Source organism: Mizuhopecten yessoensis, unplaced genomic scaffold (genome assembly GCF_002113885.1).
Source record: "Mizuhopecten yessoensis strain PY_sf001 unplaced genomic scaffold, ASM211388v2 scaffold716361, whole genome shotgun sequence".
Taxonomy (NCBI): Eukaryota; Metazoa; Mollusca; class Bivalvia; order Pectinida; family Pectinidae; genus Mizuhopecten; species Mizuhopecten yessoensis.
This window is the reverse complement of record NW_018480078.1, coordinates 290,597-309,670: the sequence shown is the minus strand read 5'-3', so window position 1 is coordinate 309,670 and position 19,074 is coordinate 290,597. Positions and strand designations below refer to the sequence as shown.

General features: G+C 36.2%; 1 protein-coding gene across 3 annotated transcripts; it reads left to right on the top strand.

The window, feature by feature from the left end:
* The first annotated feature begins 4,705 nt into the window (after positions 1 to 4,705).
* On the top strand, positions 4,706 to 17,612 carry LOC110443837 (ABC transporter F family member 4-like). 3 transcript variants are annotated; one of them, XM_021488262.1, is made up of 9 exons: positions 4,706 to 4,810; positions 8,829 to 8,880; positions 10,363 to 10,467; positions 10,723 to 10,827; positions 12,503 to 12,553; positions 15,073 to 15,207; positions 15,413 to 15,529; positions 16,154 to 16,650; positions 17,065 to 17,612. In XM_021488262.1, exons 1-9 carry the CDS (start codon positions 4,742 to 4,744, stop codon positions 17,410 to 17,412), a joined length of 1,479 nt encoding a protein of 492 aa, XP_021343937.1. In that variant the 5' UTR covers positions 4,706 to 4,741; the 3' UTR covers positions 17,413 to 17,612. The 3 variants fall into 3 exon arrangements, with proteins under 3 accessions (XP_021343937.1, XP_021343936.1, XP_021343935.1); XM_021488261.1 differs by having other exon boundaries at positions 16,154 to 16,902; XM_021488260.1 differs by having other exon boundaries at positions 4,707 to 4,810; positions 16,154 to 17,612.
* The last annotated feature ends 1,462 nt before the right edge of the window (positions 17,613 to 19,074 follow it).

The window sequence follows — 19,074 nt, the reverse complement described above, 5'->3', positions numbered from 1 at the left end:
AGGAAATAAAGATACGATGAACGATATGATGATTAGACTAGCTTTTTATTGTTCCCTACGATCGACACCCTGACAAACGAACTCTGCCCTGCGGGTAGATTTACCTGTGGGGATGAAAACTACCTTAGTGTACCTTTCATAGGTGTGAAACGTGAACAAAAGACCACAATTACCAGCGTGTAATTCGTCTAATCATAATTAATGATGTCTGTTAATTATGATGGCTTCAATCTACGTTTTGATTGCCATAGATGACCGACATTTACACTGAAATACATACACAGAAGTACAGACAGTAGCTTTGTATTCAGTGAAATGCCAAACATCTGCTGACCTACCTTTGCTGCATTGTTTTCGGCCATCATTTTTTAATGCTTGAAATAAGTAAGCCATATGAGAAGCTTTTTTCAACAATAAAACTGTCGATATAACTTTTAGATAACAGCAGACTGCACGTGGCGGCCATGTTGTTTTGGAACCTGAATAACCTTACGTAATCCGCGATGAGCGTTAATCATTTTGGCGCCAAAAATTATAAATAGCACAGGTCGTTTGCCCAGTTTTACAGTAACAATAAAATATTATTTTTACTGGATAATTACAATAATTCAATTTGATAACTATAACACTATTTAAGTTTACATTGAGAACAGCATTGTTGTGAAAGAAATCGTTTTTTTGTTAACTTAATGATAACAGGTAGCTACGCCTGGTTATAATACATTTCATAACTAAGGGATTTTCTAAAGATTAAATTTAAAAATAAATCATTGATTTTGAAATTAATTTATAATCTGTCAAAATAAATACCTTTGGTTGGAATGTTATTATGATTTATTTATTTTCAGACATATATATTCATTTATTATATTATTGGGAAAAAAATGCTGAAGTATTTGTTAATGTTATCCATTTTCTTGAGTCAGACTACTTTATTTGTAGTTATCAAAAAATAACCGATAAAGAAAAAGAAAAGGGCAAGAAAATGAGCAGTTTCGTTTGCGGAAAACCAGGGATCAGAATATTTCCTGGGGGGTTGTTGATCAAGATTCTGGCTTATTTACATGCACAAGGTGCCTTAGAGGCTTGGTAATTCGCATAAACCTACTGGTGTTGGACAGGTTCAAAACTTGAAATGTTATGGTTACAATTTTCAGAAGGTGTGTAACGAACCAAACTGCTTTTACAGTCATTGTTGTTTGAAGTGTTCAGGAAACCATCCGAGTGTCAATTGTTTAATGAAGAGCATACACAATAATTGAGAATGAGAAAACTGAGGGGCCTGTGCAAATACGGGTATTTTGGGGTTTGGAAGTTAATACATTGGATATGACAGTCAGAATTCCCCAAGCCAAACTGGTTGAGTTCAAAGCAAAACTTTTATCTTTGAGTGTTCCCACAGGCAATTTTGTGGTTAAGAAAATATTGCGGGGCATTCTCGTTTGAATAAGAAATCAGACTCTCGTTTACCAATCACACCAGATATTCTGGTTAACATTCTTCACTCCTTCCCTGCAATATGTTTTTCAGTGTACGATACCAAACTTTTTTCAGCGATAATGTTAGGCTGTTGTGCAATGATTCATTGCTGCAGTTTGGGTTACCCAATTCTAAGACAGACCAAGAAGGTTAGTAAAGTGGTGGTTTCCATCGGGCGCATCACCCTGTCCGGTTAAACGAGTCGAAGACTACTTGTCAGTCCGCCCAGAAGTTGGGGTCCATTGTTTTGTCATTTCGGGGGCAAACCGTTCACTAGATACCAGTTTAATTCGGTTTTCCACAGGTGTCTTGCATTATCAGGGTTTAAAATGTGGTTAATATTTGCAGTAAATACCAATTCAGTGGTTGACAGACTACAGTGCATTGGTAATTGTGGCATTGGCTGCTTCCATCTCTGCTTAGAGAAAGGGGGTATTTTGGACTCGTTCACGGCAGGGATTTTCCTGAAAATGTGTTTGTTATGCAGTGATTTTCCTGCAATTTTGAGAATTTGTTTGCTAAGTTTTGTGGCTATGAGCAATTATTCCTTGCTAATTTGACATTAAATGGGGGTTACTTTCTGGCCAAACTTTGCCCATTAAAATGTTTTTCACATTTATTGAAATTGGTTTAGTGTTACAAGTCAATTTGCAGTTTTGCAAAAAAATTGAATGAGATAATTTCTGGTGGCGGTGCCAAGTACCGAGACAGAACTGTAGGAGCGACAGCATGCATTTTACTTCTATTTGCGGTCCTTGTCATGTGGCGGGTTAGAGGTTGCCACCAGGAATAACAAGTATGTAGTGTTTATTTTTCTTTAAATTACAGCTTTTCAAAATGACGGCTGCCCACAGAGTCATTTCTTTAAAAAGCTTATTGACAGATCTTGTCACACATTTATCTAATTTATTTGAGGTGTCCCCAAGCCCAATTTTGATGATGAAGCCATGTCCACAATCGCCAAACATAGCATAAAGACAACATATTTATCACAGTTTATTTGCTTTTGTATAGGGTTATTCATAATTGTTGAAAGAATATTAAAACAATGTGAACTGAATTTTTGATTGTTTGTTATCTCTGATAATGGGATTAATTTGATAATGAATAAATCTGTTTATCAGAGTACAAAGATATTTGGTGTTGTTGTGCCTTATTACCAGATCCTGAGTTGTCGTCCTTTTCCAATACCATAGCTAAGAGTTATCTCCCCTTATCACACACAATCTCCACAGACCCTGCCAGGTGCTGTACGAGAGCGGTTCAGAAAATACTGTACCCTGTACTTTGTACCCGGTACCATGTACCCCGTACCCCGTACCCTGTACCTTGTACCCCGTATCCTGTACCCCGTACCCTGTACCTTGTACCCCGTATCCTGTACCCCGTACCCTGTATCTTGTACCCCGTATCCTGTACCCCGTACCCTGTACCTTGTACCCCGTATCCTGTACCCCGTACCCTGTATCCCGTTCCCTGTACTTTCACAGCACAATACATTCAATACGATGTGTATTTCGATACACATATCTGTTTTAAAATTAAGTTTCGCAATACACGTGTTCAGATATTTTACAGAGATGTTATAACTTTACGATGTCAAAAGTAATTACAGTTCAAATATATCTATGTTCGAGCTGTTGTACGTATTTTGTATCACTGCAAAGTGGATAACATTATTTCTGGTGTATAAAAAGGAATAAGTGAACTCACAAATCGAATTTATTTAAGAATTGATTGATAATACCCGAATTGTGAAGGTATTTCCCTTTGCAGACAAACAAAATGGTTTGCTACAATACACAACAAAGTCTTGAACGATTCAATAAATTATTTCAGTCTACGCTTTACCCTGTACCCTGTACCTCGTACTCTGTTCATGTACCCTGTAGCCTGTAGCCTGTAGCCTGTACCCAGTATCTGTACCCTGTACCCCGTTACCTGTACATTCGATACGATATTTATCTTGATACACATATCTACTTTAAAAGTAAACACAGTATATGTTTCCGGATTTTATACAGATGTCATAGCTTTACGATGTAAATAGTAAATACTGTTCAAATATAACTTTGTTCGAACTGTTTTACGTATTTTGTATCACTGCAGAGTATTGAAGCATTGATGGATACTATATGTGAAAGTGTGTCCCTATGCAGACAAACTAGTTTGCTATGATACACAACAAAGATTCACAAAGATGACTGTTTCAGTTTACCTTGTACCCCGTACCCCGTACCCTGTGCCATGTTATTATACATTCCACGATACCATACTCATCACAGCACAATGGCTATGGTACGATAGAATCTTCATACACATAAATGCATTAAGAAGTCTGCTTCATAATGACTATATGGAGGATTTTGTAAAGTTTAGTTATAGCTTTAATAAGTAAATACTGTAAGTTTTAGAATGTTTTGTGTATTACAGCACAAAGGATACAATCTTCATTGAAAAATGAAAAAGGGTAAGTTAGCTTAAGTGGAATAAAATTAGAAATTGATAGATGATATAAGTCAGCCCTGTGAGTATATCACGATACAGTCCAACACAATATGTTGATCCAATCATAATAGAAAACACGAGAAAACTATGATAGATAAACACCAATACAACGCAAAAAAATAACAGCCATACACAAATATGACAAACATACAGATTTAACAAGATGAGCATTCATTGTATAGCCGTTAGCTCGTCATCCTCGATATCCAGGGGTTACGCTCACTTTCGCTCTCTACACCCCTGGAATATGTAAAACTAATATTGAATCTAACCCATACTAGCGCGTTGACGCTGGGCAAATCGGTGCGAAAATAACAACAGTTTACATACCAATAAAAGACACCCTGAATAGGTAAACGTTTCTGTTGTCATCAACAATATTTCAAAAACACGATTTCTATTTAAACGGCAAAAGAGTGACTTTGAATATATCGCTTAATTTTATTTGTGGACACAACTTTTATATGTGCACAGGTGAAAGTAATAGTTGACAATTCTTTTACCAATTACCTGTGGCTACCAACCTTGACCGGCAGGGTTTGTTAATAGTCCGTTGTATTGACCAATGGTCTAATAGTAAAAGCCGTCTTATAGAAATCCGTCTCGCAATGTGTTAAGCAATCTAACTATCCAGTACACAAATACACTTTGAGATATATCTAAATAAATCTTTTTAGAGTCACGCTTGTCGCAGTGACCGGTATAAAAGCTTGACCGTCCTCCAAAACTGACCATCGGATCCCATGCTATCATCATGAAGGGTGTGTGTACATTTCTTCTCCTTTTCGGGCTGGTCATCGGGAGTCTGGCCAACAGTAAAAGTGTAAGTACACAAATGTATATTATATTTGACTTATCATAATATTCATGATTTGAATTTTGTCTTCATGACGTCTGCAATCTAACCATTCCGTGTACACAAGTTATTTCCTGTGTAACTGGTCATGTACTACCCTTTATTATGTAGTACTAATGTTCACATATACTTTCATAATAACGGGAGCCGAAATTTTGAGTATAAGATTTTCTTTTTTAAAATAAAAAAATAAAATCAGCCTCCATTTTTCACAAATATCGGTACAGCTGCCTAAAATTTATCATCGATGAACAAACACAAAGTTTACGATAGACTATTAATGTGTTAAATGTCTTTTACTATGTACGAAAATATATCATATTCTGAGATCTTATTTCAATGAAAAACTGACTCTAAAATAAAATGCATGACGTCAGTTAGCAATTTAATTGTTTAACGGTCCAGCAACGCCGAAGTCATAGCGGGCCTGGTAGTTCATAACTAGGGACAACTCCAAACCTATCGGGAACCATCGGCATTTTCCGTGAACGAACGGAAATGCCGACGGTTCCCGATGGTTACAAAACTTGATACACTAACAAAGTGACTTGAATGGTAAAATTTAAAATTTGTATACATTAGTACGCAGCAAAATGGTCAGATTTTATTATAACAAGTGTTTTCCAAATTTCCAAATTGATGGTATAGGCCAATTTTACACAGATATTTGAAACTCTTTGACAAATTAAGTGTATGCAACAATATACAGGATCGTCGAATGCTTTGTCTCGAATTTGGCTATAATTGGCATATTCGACCAACAGTCATATGTTCGTTACACGAATGGCAAAAGGGCTGATCCTCTCGCCGAAGTAAGTACGCATGCGTAAAAGGACGACCCCCTTGCTACGGTCTTCTCTGATAGGGGTTGAAATGCAATAGAAATATTGCTAATATTATCCGACAGTCTTCACTGCCAGTTACGTTTGATTCAACTGGTAACATCAGGTTTAGAATCAGGATAAGATGTTGTTTATTTGCAGGTTTAGTGCTGGTTTTTTGCAGCTTTGTCGACCAAATCGCTTCTTCGATTTCCAACATGACTTGGAACCCATAGACGCCATATATATTAAAGTATTCTGCAACGATGTGCAATGAAGATTAAGCTGCCCCATGTGACTGTTATTCAAAGCGTGTCGTCAGAAAATCATATATTTCAGGAATAAGCAGTATTATTTTAGGGGTTTCACGGCATATACCGAAAGAACTGTGTGCTCTATTGTGACCGAAAAAAACCTGCACTTTTGTGACCTCAAAAAACGGTTTGCACAAAAAATGTGTACTGCACACAGTGTGCAAAGTGCACACAGTTTTCGGTATATACCGTATAACCATATAAAACAAAAACATGAACATCCCTCATGATTTAATCCGAAAGAAAGACTAAACATTGATCTAAAGATTATTTATTAGCTTCTGATAAAAGCAAAATAACTTTGCACGAAACACAAAACTGCGCAGTAATTTCATCGCCGAGCAACGTTAACTATTCAGAAGTTAGAATTACAAATACAGCCAGAAACATTGCGGTTATATGACGTCAGCAATGTCAGAATAGCATAAATTAAAGTATTCAACGGTTACCTGCAAGCTATATTAAATTGGTTTAACCCTTGTTAATCTTTCGGTGATAGCATAAGTAGCGCTAAAATGTGACTTTCACATTCATGTTCGGATTGTAAATAACACAAGAAGGAGGATTGTAGTTATGATATATAGCTATTATCATGTTTAAGCTCTATCCATCAGGCACTACAGTACCGGAAATGTCGATTCCGCCATGGAACATATGTACATTTGACGAGGAACAGCTTTTAAATTACAATGGACAGCATATACCGTAGGTACATGTCTACCTAAATGTAAGAGTAGCTGTCCACAGGAATTTAAAGGTGTTCTCCGTCGTATGTACATAATTATGTTCCCCGACGGAATCGACGTACCCGGTAGTACCCGGTGTGTATACTCTCCTGTAAATGGTATATAATTAGTTCTTGAGCGGGTGTTACCTTGTGGTCCTGTGTAGTGGCGATTTCAAACCTGTTACATATGTCCATTGCTATTATTAGCAAACAAAAAGAAAGGTAGAAAAACCAGTTTATTATCCTTCAACTGAAACTATTTACACTGCAAATTGGCCGTTTCAGTCACTGTGATTGAACGGTGGAATTAAAGTATATCCCTTTTGAATTGATTTGAGAATGGAACGGCTTTTAGCAGGTAATAACAATGTCGTGAGTTTATAAGCCCTCAGGTTACAGTAAGTAAGGCCAACTGACTGATTTGGTGTAATAACGGGAACAGTTAGCACATTGTTATCGTTGATTCACGTTGAAATAGCAATATATACACACGAAGCAACGACTAAATGACATCAAATTCGTTGAATAAATACAGTTAAAAGGACAATTTGTACTGTACAGGTAAAAGATTATTATGATGCATTGTATCTAATTGTTTGGCCTGGTCAAGTAGCAAGATTGACTTTCCTTTACGAAAATTGACCGTGTTACCTGGTCTGGGCTGCGTTAAGAAAGAACATTCTGGAATGCTTCCAAATAGCAGCCAAGTAAAACAATGAACATCTTATGTTATAATCGATTTTGAATCCGGAAATGCGTACTTCTACACGGATTATATAAATAATTCAAATTACTTAAACAGTGATTATTCTTTTCAGAAAGCAAAACACGCCTTTGTTAAATTTTAGCTTATTTTGAGGATTAATATTCCGTCGAAACGTTTCGCTGTCAGATCGAGGCATAAGCGTACTTTCATAAAGGTGTTGTAATTTTGGTGTGTACTCACCGTCACTACATGGAGTATGGAGCTACTCTCAGTTCCCAAAATCAGGTACAATGTGGAGGAAAAGCACGCACGTGTTATCTTGTTGAGATCTTGATGTAAAGAGACCGTGCCCAGATGTCACATCAATGTTATCGGCTCGGTCAGCAGTCTAAGGGAGATAACTCTCCCAAAATTCACTTGCAAGTTTCCTTACAGCCGTTATGCTCTGTTTTCCATAATAATATTTTTTGACGATGAAGTCCATTCATGAAAAGCTTGATATATTATAGGATGTTATTTGTAAGACACCGTCGTTAAAATGACGCATAGTTATATGTTAGCTTCTAGAACAGGAGTTCAAATTTCTATCAATATAACAAGGGAATAACCATTAATTACATACTTTGAAATTTTCGGCGGTTTATCGCGATTACTGTCGCAAATTGAGTTTTACTATCGACGCGGGGTCTCTCGGTGTCAATGACGTCATATGCAAATGAGAAATTTGCGGACGATACATTGTGGTGGTGCCATCGCAAATTATTTCGATTGACCAATCAAATGCTGTGTTACATCTCAAATGAATAAGAATGTGAATTTAGTAGCTGCGTACCAATTTAGAGCCTGTACCAAGGGGAATTCCCCTGGTGAGCATCTACAGAGGAGAAAGAGGAGAAAGCGCTAGGGAAGTCGAAGAAACTCTTGTCTTTTATTTATATATATATATATATACTTCTACCGAGCTCCCGACCACATTGACAGAAATGCAGCTGCCTGTGCTCCTTGTAACGTTCGCATATGATACCGTCTAATCGCGTGTTAATGATACACATATATATTGCACGAATAAACATATCTTGTGACGCCCTGATTACATTTTCTCCCACAACCACCACAGGTTTTCTCACTCCCGACTCATTGGATAAACCTTCTAGGCGTAAGATAACATTTTGGTTACCCACTAGTGGGTAATACTCTCGACGCGATTTCGTTAGTCAGTATTCTTATTATGACGTTTAAGTATCATTGCTTTGTGACGTCATCTTCCATGGTGTAAACCTCGTGTCTTTATTAACTAACTCGAGATAGATGAACATGATAATCAAACATTGTCCTTTCGAAAACCTCTATTTCTATGATTGGTTTTCATTATATCGCATCAACAACTTTAGACGTCTTTTGGTTTTTTATATTGCAGCAACTGAAACACGCTTTGGAACTAGTTGCAGATAAAGCAAGATTAGAAAAAGGTAATATTCAATTTTTGTGACCTCTGGAAATTCAACATATTTGAAGGATACCCGTATCACTGCCAAAAACTCTAACTATTAATGAGCAAGCTAGTGTTAAGTTGACATTCTCTCATCACGTTAAATATCAAGCTGTTTAGTTGTCATTCTCTCATCAAGTTAAACAGCAAGCTAGTGTTTAGTTGCCATTCTCTCATCACGTTAAATATCAAGCTGTTTAGATGTCATTCTCTCATCACGTTAATCAACAAACTGTTTAATTACCATTCTCTCACCTAGTTAAACAGTTGGCTAGTGTTTAGTTGCCATTCTCTCGTCACGTTAAACAACAAGCTGTTTAGTTGTCGTTCTCTCATCAAGTTAAACAACAAGCTGTTTAGTTGTCATTCTCTCAACACGTTAAACAACAAGCTGTTTAGTTGTCATTCTCTCAACACGTTAAACAACAAGCTGTTTAGTTGTCATTCTCTCATCAAGTTAAACAACAAGCTTTTTAGTTGTCATTCTTTCATCAAGTCAAACAGCAAGCTAGTGTTTAGTTGCCATTCTCTCATCACGTTAAAAAACAAGCTGTTTAGTTGCCTTTCTCTCACCAAGTTAAACAGCTGGCTATTGTTTAGTTGCAATTCTCTCATCAAGTTAAACAGTTGGCTATTGTTTAGTTGCCATTCTCTCATCAAGTTAAACAACATGCTAGTGTTTAGTTGTCATTCTCTCATCAGGTTAAACAACAAGCTGTTCAGTTGTCATTCTATCATCAAGTTAAACAACAAGCAAGTGTTTAGTTGTCATTCTCTCATCAGGTTAAACAACAAGCTGTTCAGTTGCCATTCTATCATCAAGTTAAACAACAAGCTAGTGTTTAGTTGTCATTCTCTCATCAGGTTAAACAACAAGCTGTTCAGTTGTCATTCTATCATTAAGTTAAACAACAAGCTAGTGTTTAGTTGTCATTCTCTCATCAAGTTAAACAGTTGGCTATTGTTTAGTTGCCATTCTCTCATCAAGTTAAACAACAAGCTGTTCAGTTGTCATTCTATCATTAAGTTAAACAACTAGCTAGTGTTTAGTTGTCATTCTCTCATCAGGTTAAACAACAAGCTGTTTAGTTGTCATTCTCTCATCAAGTTAAACAGTTGGCTATTGTTTTGTTGACATTCTCTCATCAAGTCAAACAGTTGGCTAGGGTTTAGTTGTCATTCTTTCATCAAGTTCAACAGTTGGTTAGTGTTTAGGTGTCATTCTCTCATCAAGGTAAATATCAAGCTAGTTTTTGTAGTTGCCATTCGCCCATCAAGTTAAATAGCAAGCAAATGTTAAGTTGTCTGGGTCATTCTCGTTTCAGTATCGTATTCAAAGACGTATAACGTTATCCCGTTATATATAGATAGTAAACTAGCTTACAGGGTGCCCGTTTTTTCACTGATTACCCTATAATACATGTATACCCGATACCGTTTTCATATACTCTCCACATTGCAGAGCTGCAAGGTGTAACAGTGCAGGAAATCCGTGACAAAACTAAGCGACTGAATGATGACTTTACCGATGCTTTGGGTCTGGCCAAACAAATTGCTGAACTTAACGGTACGTGTTCGTGTATATATTATTATACATTCTGTTAGCAAAGTATAAGTTCTTATATATATAAGTAATGTTTCTCGAATGAATATTGTTCATTTTTTAATTTACATATACTTGCAACACTGCAACATTGACAGATTTCAAACAGATCAGGATTCTGGAAAAAAAGATCATGCTGCTTCTTGAGTCAATAACTAACACGTATAACAATAAAGTTTAGTAAAGAAAAAATTAAAGGTTTACGTACTTTTTTTATAGGTATCCTGGATGAATCGATGATCCTCAAACCAGAGTTTGAATCATTATCAGCACAAATCGAATCAATATTTTTTGATGTCGAGATGGATGTTAACAAACTGCCAGGTAAGATGCATACCATGTAAATAGTAAACGTGTACACTCAAGTACATTCTGATGTACTCATATCTTATATAGTGTAAGATTAGTTAAGTATTTTCATGTATTTATCAATAGGTACCAAGTTATCAGTGTCGCAGTATCTACATTTCCGCTGCAAATCCGTATACGAACACTTCTAGATGAAATTGAGTTCAAAGTACTATGAACGCAATTGAACCAGCATCAATTTGGCGCGTTTCTCCCGTCTCAAATAGGATGTGGCAACCATTTAGGTGACTCAATGCTGTTACGGGAATATAATAATGATAGCAATAGTAATTCGAGGTTCCTATATACCGCTTCATCACAACCTAGTTCGAAGGTCGTCTCAAAGCGGTTCACAAATTATTATCCGTGGTTACTTTATCAACTCTCTGGGGAGCATATAGCCGGAGCTGCCATTTCGGAGCTAACAGCTAGCATTCAACATTCTAGCACTGCCCAACCACGTACTCATTTACAGCTGAGTAGACTGGAACACAGTGCCGTGCCGTGACTCGAACCCGCAACCCTTCGGTCACGAGCCCGGCGTCCTACTACTAGACTACCGTATCGATTGCATTAACTATACAATAAGTGAATTGCAATGTATCCCGATTTCTCTATTGACACATCAATAACTGTCGACACATTCATAATAACGCTAATACTTTATGGCGTTATAACCTTCAAGTTGCATTGTGACGTCGTGAAAAAACATCCTTGTTTTCGATCTTCTCTAACTCTCTTAGAATATGCCATGACACCATTGCATTGCAGACTTTGTACGCGCCATCTTGTACATGAAACAAGTAGACTTGTCTGATCCTTTGATGTACACTAACAGAATCTCGAGGACGCGTAACAGTAAAATGGAACGGCCTTGCAGTCTGGTGTCGCTCCTTTTTGCAATCTTTAATGAACAGTAATCAGCCTAACGATAGGCATGTTTTTATCATATCTGCTACCTATCAAATCGCTTACCACGAGCTTTCAGTTTTATCATTGTATGTTTAAAGGGTGTAAAGAAGTTATGAAAATCTATAGCGGAGAATCCGGGATTCTGAAGATGCATAAAAGAGTGTTTGGAGTCAAAAACTTAAAATGTTAGATTTCAAGCCAGCAAGAAGGTTTGAAAAATATCTTGGTTAAAGGATGTAACCAAACATTCGTTTTCATGTCACATGATATATTGAAAGTCGTCACGATGTGTAATCGTAGTTTGTAAGAAGCTTGTTAAAATATCTTAAAAGATTAACTTTATATGAAATCGAAATTCGTGTAACTTTGATATCACTAATACTTAAATATGAAAGACGTTTTGCAAGGCCACGCAAACTATTTTTTTTTTTTTAAACCTCCATAAAACATAAGTTGAGTGCTCTCAGGATATTTTCTGATGATCGTTCTACACATAGGTTTTCAATCTGAATATTAATGGTAATATTTCAACTTGAACATCTGTTGGAACAGTTTATTTAAACAGTTAGACCTATCTCAGCATTGCATTTATCAAATTGTTCAGGGAAGTTTGCGGAATCATGTTCATTCATGCAAGAAAAGTAAATAGAGGCAACAAGGAATCGATATGCAAAGTGCATTTTAATTTAGAATAAAAGGTATTTCACGTCATTAATTTATTAACGTTTTTACATTTTAGACATCGTCGACGACATAGATGACTGGACATTCCTTGACCAGTGTGTAGAAGGTTCGTTTCATACATATTCTTAATGTAGCATTCCTTTCTGTTCATTCACTTAACCTTATGTGCCGTTATATCGTGCGATGTATACAACACTTGTATCTGTATATTATCAGTACATCACCAGTATATTATTAGTAAATAACCAGTATATTATCAGTACATAACCAGTATACTATTAGTAAATAACGAGTATTACATACAGTATTAGTACATAACCAGTTTATTACAGTATCAGTACATAACCAGTTTATTATCAGTACATTACCAGTATATCATCAGTACATTACCAGAATAATAGCAATACATTACCGGTACATTACCAGTAAATTATCAGTACATAACCAGTTTATTATCAGTACAGTACGAGTATATCATCAGTACATAACCAGTAAATTATGAGTACATTACCAGTATATTATCAGTCGGTACCAGTATAATAGCAGTACATTACCAGTATATCATCAGTATATAACCAGTATAGTATCAGTACATTACCAGTATAGCATCAGTACATTACCGGAATATTACCAGCATATTATCAGTTCATTACCAGTATATTATCAGTACATTATCATTACACGTTCAGTATATCATTAGTACATTACCAGTATATTATCAGTACATAACCAGCAAATTATGAGTACATTACCAGTATATTATCAGTCGGTACCAGTATAATAGCAGTACATTACCAGTATAGCATCAGTACATTACCGGAATGTTACCAGTATAGCATCAGTACATTACCGGAATATTACCAGTATAGCATCAGTGCATTACCGGAATATTACCAGTATATTATCAGTTCCTTACCAGTATATTATCAGTTCCTTACCAGTATGTTATCAATATAGTACCAGTATAATATAGTATATAACAAGTACATTACTGGCATCTCATCAATGCATTATCGGCACATTATCAGGACTACTTACATTTCGGTAAATTATCAGTATAACAAACTTGCATTATTTATGCATTATCAATACATTCCAGCAAACAAGTACATTATTATCATATGAAAGTGCATTATCACTATATCATCAGTACATTATCAGTATATAATCTAACCAGTATTAGTACATAATCAGTACATCATCAGTATATAATCAGTATATTATCAGAACAGATAATCAGTACAATATCAATATAAAATCAGTACATTATCAGTATTTAATCTAACCAGTATTAGTACATAATCTGTACATCATAATCAGTATATTATCAGAACAAACAATCAGTATAATATCAATATAAAATCAGTATTGTATCAGTATATTATCATTATCAGTATATTTTCAGTACATTACTAGTATATCATCAGTACACTTTCAGTATATCATCAGTACATTATCAGTATATTATCAGTTCATTACCAGTAAATTATCAGTACATTATCATTATCAATAAATATTTCAGTACATAACCAGTATATTATCAGTACATAACCAGTATATTCTCAGTACATTATCAGTATATTATCAGTTCATTACTAGTAAATTATCAGTACATTATCATTATCAATAAATATTTAAGTACATAACCAGTATATAATCAGTACATAACCAGTATATTCTCAGTACATTATCAGTATATTATCAGTACATTACCAGTACATAATCAGTAAATTACGTGCATTTTAGTATCATTATCAGAATAATATGCTTGCATTATATATGAATTCCATTACACTAGTATATTATCGTTATATTTATGTGCATTATCAGTACATAATCAGTACATTATCAGTACATAAGTACATCATCAGTATCTAATCTGAACAGTATTATTATTTAACCAGTATATGTCAGTTAATAATCAGTACATTATCGGTAATTAATCAGCACATTATTAAAAAATCAGTACGTTATCAGTTTATAATCAGAAACGTATACGTATATAATCAGTACATTATCAGCAAATAATGAATATAAATTGGAATGAAAAGAATTTAGTTCAGTATTGTCTATTGTGTTATATCTACTATGTTTAATGAAATGAGACTGTTTGCTCTCAAAATACCACATGGTACAACTCTCAGCTTGAAGCGCGCAAGGATAACACATCCGCGTCATATCCAAGCGAATATATCGACAAAGTTTGGATTTTGATTAAATATTTCTATTGACAAAAAATAATCGTATTCAGAAGTTTCGTTAAACGATTTTTAATATCGTCATTCACAATACTGTAGGATTTACTTTGATGACGCATTGGAAAAAATACACAAGTATTGGTGACACGTTTGAAAAAGACTTGTACACAAATAATGATGACACATTTGAGGGCACAAGCTTTTAGGAAAAAGGACTGGTCGGTCCGAAACCCGATCTGCTTTTTTCCCCAGACCAGTCGGTTTGAATTAGCGCTTATTTCAGTATTCATTAAATTTTAAATATCTTCATGTTTCTAATGGCTAAACTCTAGTGCCTGTGGTCAAAACCGGCATATACTAAAATAACAGTAGAGGATTATGAATGTAAATATGTTTCTTAGAAATGTGAATATTATCTTCGACACAGATGCCTATAAAACAGACTTCAACGAGATCACAGACACAAGGGAGTTTCTTAACGAGGTTTTCCGCCAGATCTACGTTTGCCAAGTATCCGGACTGCAGTTTGCCGTCGACCTCACCGACTTCAAGAGCCTTCCCGGTATGTCCATGTTATCTAATGATATTACTCGCACAGGTTTATGTTTATGATGATTTTAAAAACAATATTAATTCATTCACTGTACCATAAATGTTCTGTTTACAAATAGTTTTCAACTCTGCAATAATCTGTAGCAAACCCACACATTTTCTAGCTCACTAAGCCAAAAGATGTTACGATCAAATTCTACAATTGTCCATTGCAGACGAAAAAGTGACGAAGCAATTGGCTGGACAGACGCTGGTTCTCCTGGAAGCCGCCGTAGTCGAGATGGCTCATCTTCTTAAATTTCAAGACAATTTTGTGGTCGGTGTTTTAAAAGGTATGTCGGATATTTTTGAATTTTAATATCGAATATCTCAATCAAACAATTTATTAGAGTCGTAAATGAAGTGGATTCAGTCATTAAGATGAATATTTTCATCAAGAAAAATTCAAATAGGTTTGAAATACAAAATAAAAAAGGAAAAATATTCGTTCAGACGTCAACATCTTTAAATCTTCCCAATTTCTTAGCCCAATGTTTCCGTTTGTTGTATCGACTCCTCAATAATTGTCGACATATTTATACTGGTAGAAGCTTATAGAGTACGGTCCAAACTGATTTTAGAAAGTATTTGTTTTTAGTATTCCCATACACATCCGTCATACGTATACATATAATTCATGTCTGTAGTTTTCTTCATTTTATTCGCGAACAGTTAGGTCTTTTAACTGATTATAATGTTCAAACTCACTTTTCCTCGATTTTAAAGTGATTCTGCGTTAATATTTGAGATGATACTTTTAAAATGGCATTGCTTTCGTAGATTAACTGATCCATTCGGGAATAATTCTGACAACTTTCCAAATTTTGAAAGATGATTGTTGATAATTAGTTCTCATATTGTCTCCTATGAAATACATACTCATTTCTCGATTTTCTTTTATTTTGCTGTATCTTCAGACTACGGCACAAGTACTCACAACGAATTGGTACATGATTTGATAGGACTCGAGCCATCTCCGTCACCATCCCCATCAAACCCACCTAATGGCTCAGTTGTAAAGAAAGGAAGAGGGGAAGGTAAATCTACTTCGCCTAAGCCACGTGGAGGAACCAGTCCATCGCCGAGTGACATAGAAGATAAGAACGATAAACGTGGTAGCAAAAAGGTAGGGAAGAACGGAGGGAAGAAAGGAGACACGGAAGGTAAACCAATTTCACCTAAGCCACCTCGAGGAACCAGTCAATCGCCGAACGACATAGAAGAAGAGGACAATGAAGAAAGAGGTCTGTTATTCCGCATTTTAAATATTCTCCGTGGTACCAAAAAGGCAGGGAAGAAAGGAGGGAAGAAAGGAGATACGGAAGGTAAACCAACTTCACCTAAGCCACCTCGAGGAACTAGTCCATCGCCGAGTGACGTAGATGATGAGGACGATAAACGTGGAAGCAGAAAGGCAGGGAAGAAAGGAGGGAGGAAAGGAGATATGGAAGGTAAACCAGCTTCACCTAAGCCACGTGGAGGAACTAGTCCATCGCCGAGTGACGTAGATGATGAGGACGATAAACGTGGAAGCAGAAAGGCAGGGAAGAAAGGAGGGAGGAAAGGAGATATGGAAGGTAAACCAGCTTCACCTAAGCCACCTCGAGGAACTAGTCCATCCCCGAGTGACATAGAAGATGAGGACGATAAACTTGGAAGCAAAAAGGCAGGGAAGAAAGGAGGGAAGAAAGGAGATATGGAAGGTAAACCAACTTCACCTAAGCCACCTCGAGGAACCAGTCAATCGCCGAGTGACATAGAAGATGAGGACCATGAAGAAAGAGGTTTGTTATTACGCATTTTAAATGTCCTCCGTGGTAGCAAAAAGGCAGGGAAGAAAGGAGGGAAGAAAGGAGATATGGAAGGTAAACCAGCTTCACCTAAGCCACCTCGAGGAACTAGTCCATCCCCGAGTGACATAAAAGATGAGGACGATAAACTTGGAAGCAAAAAGGCAGGGAAGAAAGGAGGGAAGAAAGGAGATATGAAAGGTAAACCTACTTCTCCTAAGCCACCTCGAGGAACTAGTCCATCGCCGAGTGACATAGAAGATGAGGACGAGGAAGACAAACGTGGAAGCAAAAGGGCGGGAAAGTCGTTAAAAATAGAAATCGATGGCTTTCTTGACAAAGTAAAATCACATATGAAAAGACGGTTCGGAAAAAACAAAGGGTAAAGTACATGGATGTAGTTCACTTAAAACATAACATAAATCAGTAGCATCAGGAAAAACCATGCAAAAATCTGTTTCTTTATTCTCATATATCATGATATATTTTTTCTGAGTATTTTTCATCATAGACATAGAATGTTGCTTTATACAGAGGTATCTTGAAATTTCTTCTCTTATTCTCATTAAAATATTGCAAGTTAATACAAATGGACTTCAATGTGTCATTTCTGTCATAACTGCAAGATAATTTTCTACATGGGTCGATAATTACAATGTTTATTGATATATTGGAATCAATACAGATTTGAGCGTTTTGAGCCTCATTAAGATTTAAAATGATCTAGATGGTTAGTTCGCTAGGTCAGGCAACTTGTTTTGGGATACGGACCACATATAAACACTTCTCGTCAAACAGACACGAATACAACCGATACACAGCTTAAATCTTGTATAGAGTAACTCGATACGTACATGTTGATTATGAAGCATGTAAGCATGTCTCATATCTGCATCATGATGTTATTTGATTATGAAAAAGTATTTAATTCCATAATGACTGTTTTCCTGAGATTGAAACATTATATACCCTTTAATAGATAGATACTGTATAAATCAGGTGAGGCGGGTAGCTGTATCTCTAAAAACGTAAAATTGAAAAGAAACGATTTTTGTCAGGAATAATATATATGTGCTGCCTTGATGTAATTGAAGCCTTCCTGTTTCAGTACTATTAGACAGTGGTGTCAAGAGATATCCCCGTGTGTATCTAGCACTGTTGCAGATGACCTCCCAATGTCTCTTCCCTATTTTTCATTATTCAGTTGGATATCAACTCTACTTGTTCGCTTCCTGACCATATCAGCCTATTTCGTTCTGCTCCTACCAGGTCCAGTAACCCCTACATCCTCCACAATAATAGATTAGCCCCAACCTTGATGTCAACAGTCGTCCACCAGTTGCTTGTACCTCTTCATATTATGTGCCTCCTCTATCATGTCCTCTCTTGCTACCGTTATTTCTACCATCAGGAGTTGCTTGCAGTTCCGGGCCACAGTGGCAGCGGCAGAAGCCTTCTCTGTTGGGAAACCCATATTGTGGTGAATATATGCCCTAATACCCCATTCTCATCACGCACATGTAAATTGAGCAAGAGCACCGCGAGCGGAAGCATGATACGCCCGTCAGACCCTCGGAATGGTATTGATATATTGACAGCAGGTAGTGACATATGATATAAATGTGTTTAATGCCATCGTTTTGTTGGTGACTGTGACCTTGCCATTCAATAAAAAATTCTTGCATTTTTGACGGAATGCCCTTATTTGGCAAAGAAAAAAAGGGGCATACCTCTGCCTAATAGCGTTTAAAATGTCACGATTTAAGAACTCATTCAAAGCATTCAGATAATGAAACAACTAATAGGTGATTCTAGAAAACAATTGACCCCTGTGATCTTGAATATAATTCAAGGTTATTCATGCTAGCGCTTCACCACAGCATACTACTGGCCAAATATTATAGCCCTGTGCATTTTGGTTATTCAGAAGTAGATGTTTAAATATTTGTTTAACATATTTGACCCATGTGAGCTTGAAAATGGGTGAAGGTCATTCATTTGAACAAACTTGGAAGCCCGTCATCCCAGCATGCTACTGACCAAATATC

Bases quoted from the DNA above. Each gene is read 5' to 3' on its own strand.
- LOC110443837 (XM_021488260.1), top strand. From the start codon at position 4,742: ATGAAGGGTGTGTGTACATTTCTTCTCCTTTTCGGGCTGGTCATCGGG. The intron at 8,881-10,362 runs GTAATATTCAAT...TCCACATTGCAG, and splicing joins TAAAGCAAGATTAGAAAAAG to AGCTGCAAGGTGTAACAGTG. The intron at 10,828-12,502 runs GTAAGATGCATA...TTTACATTTTAG, and splicing joins GGATGTTAACAAACTGCCAG to ACATCGTCGACGACATAGAT.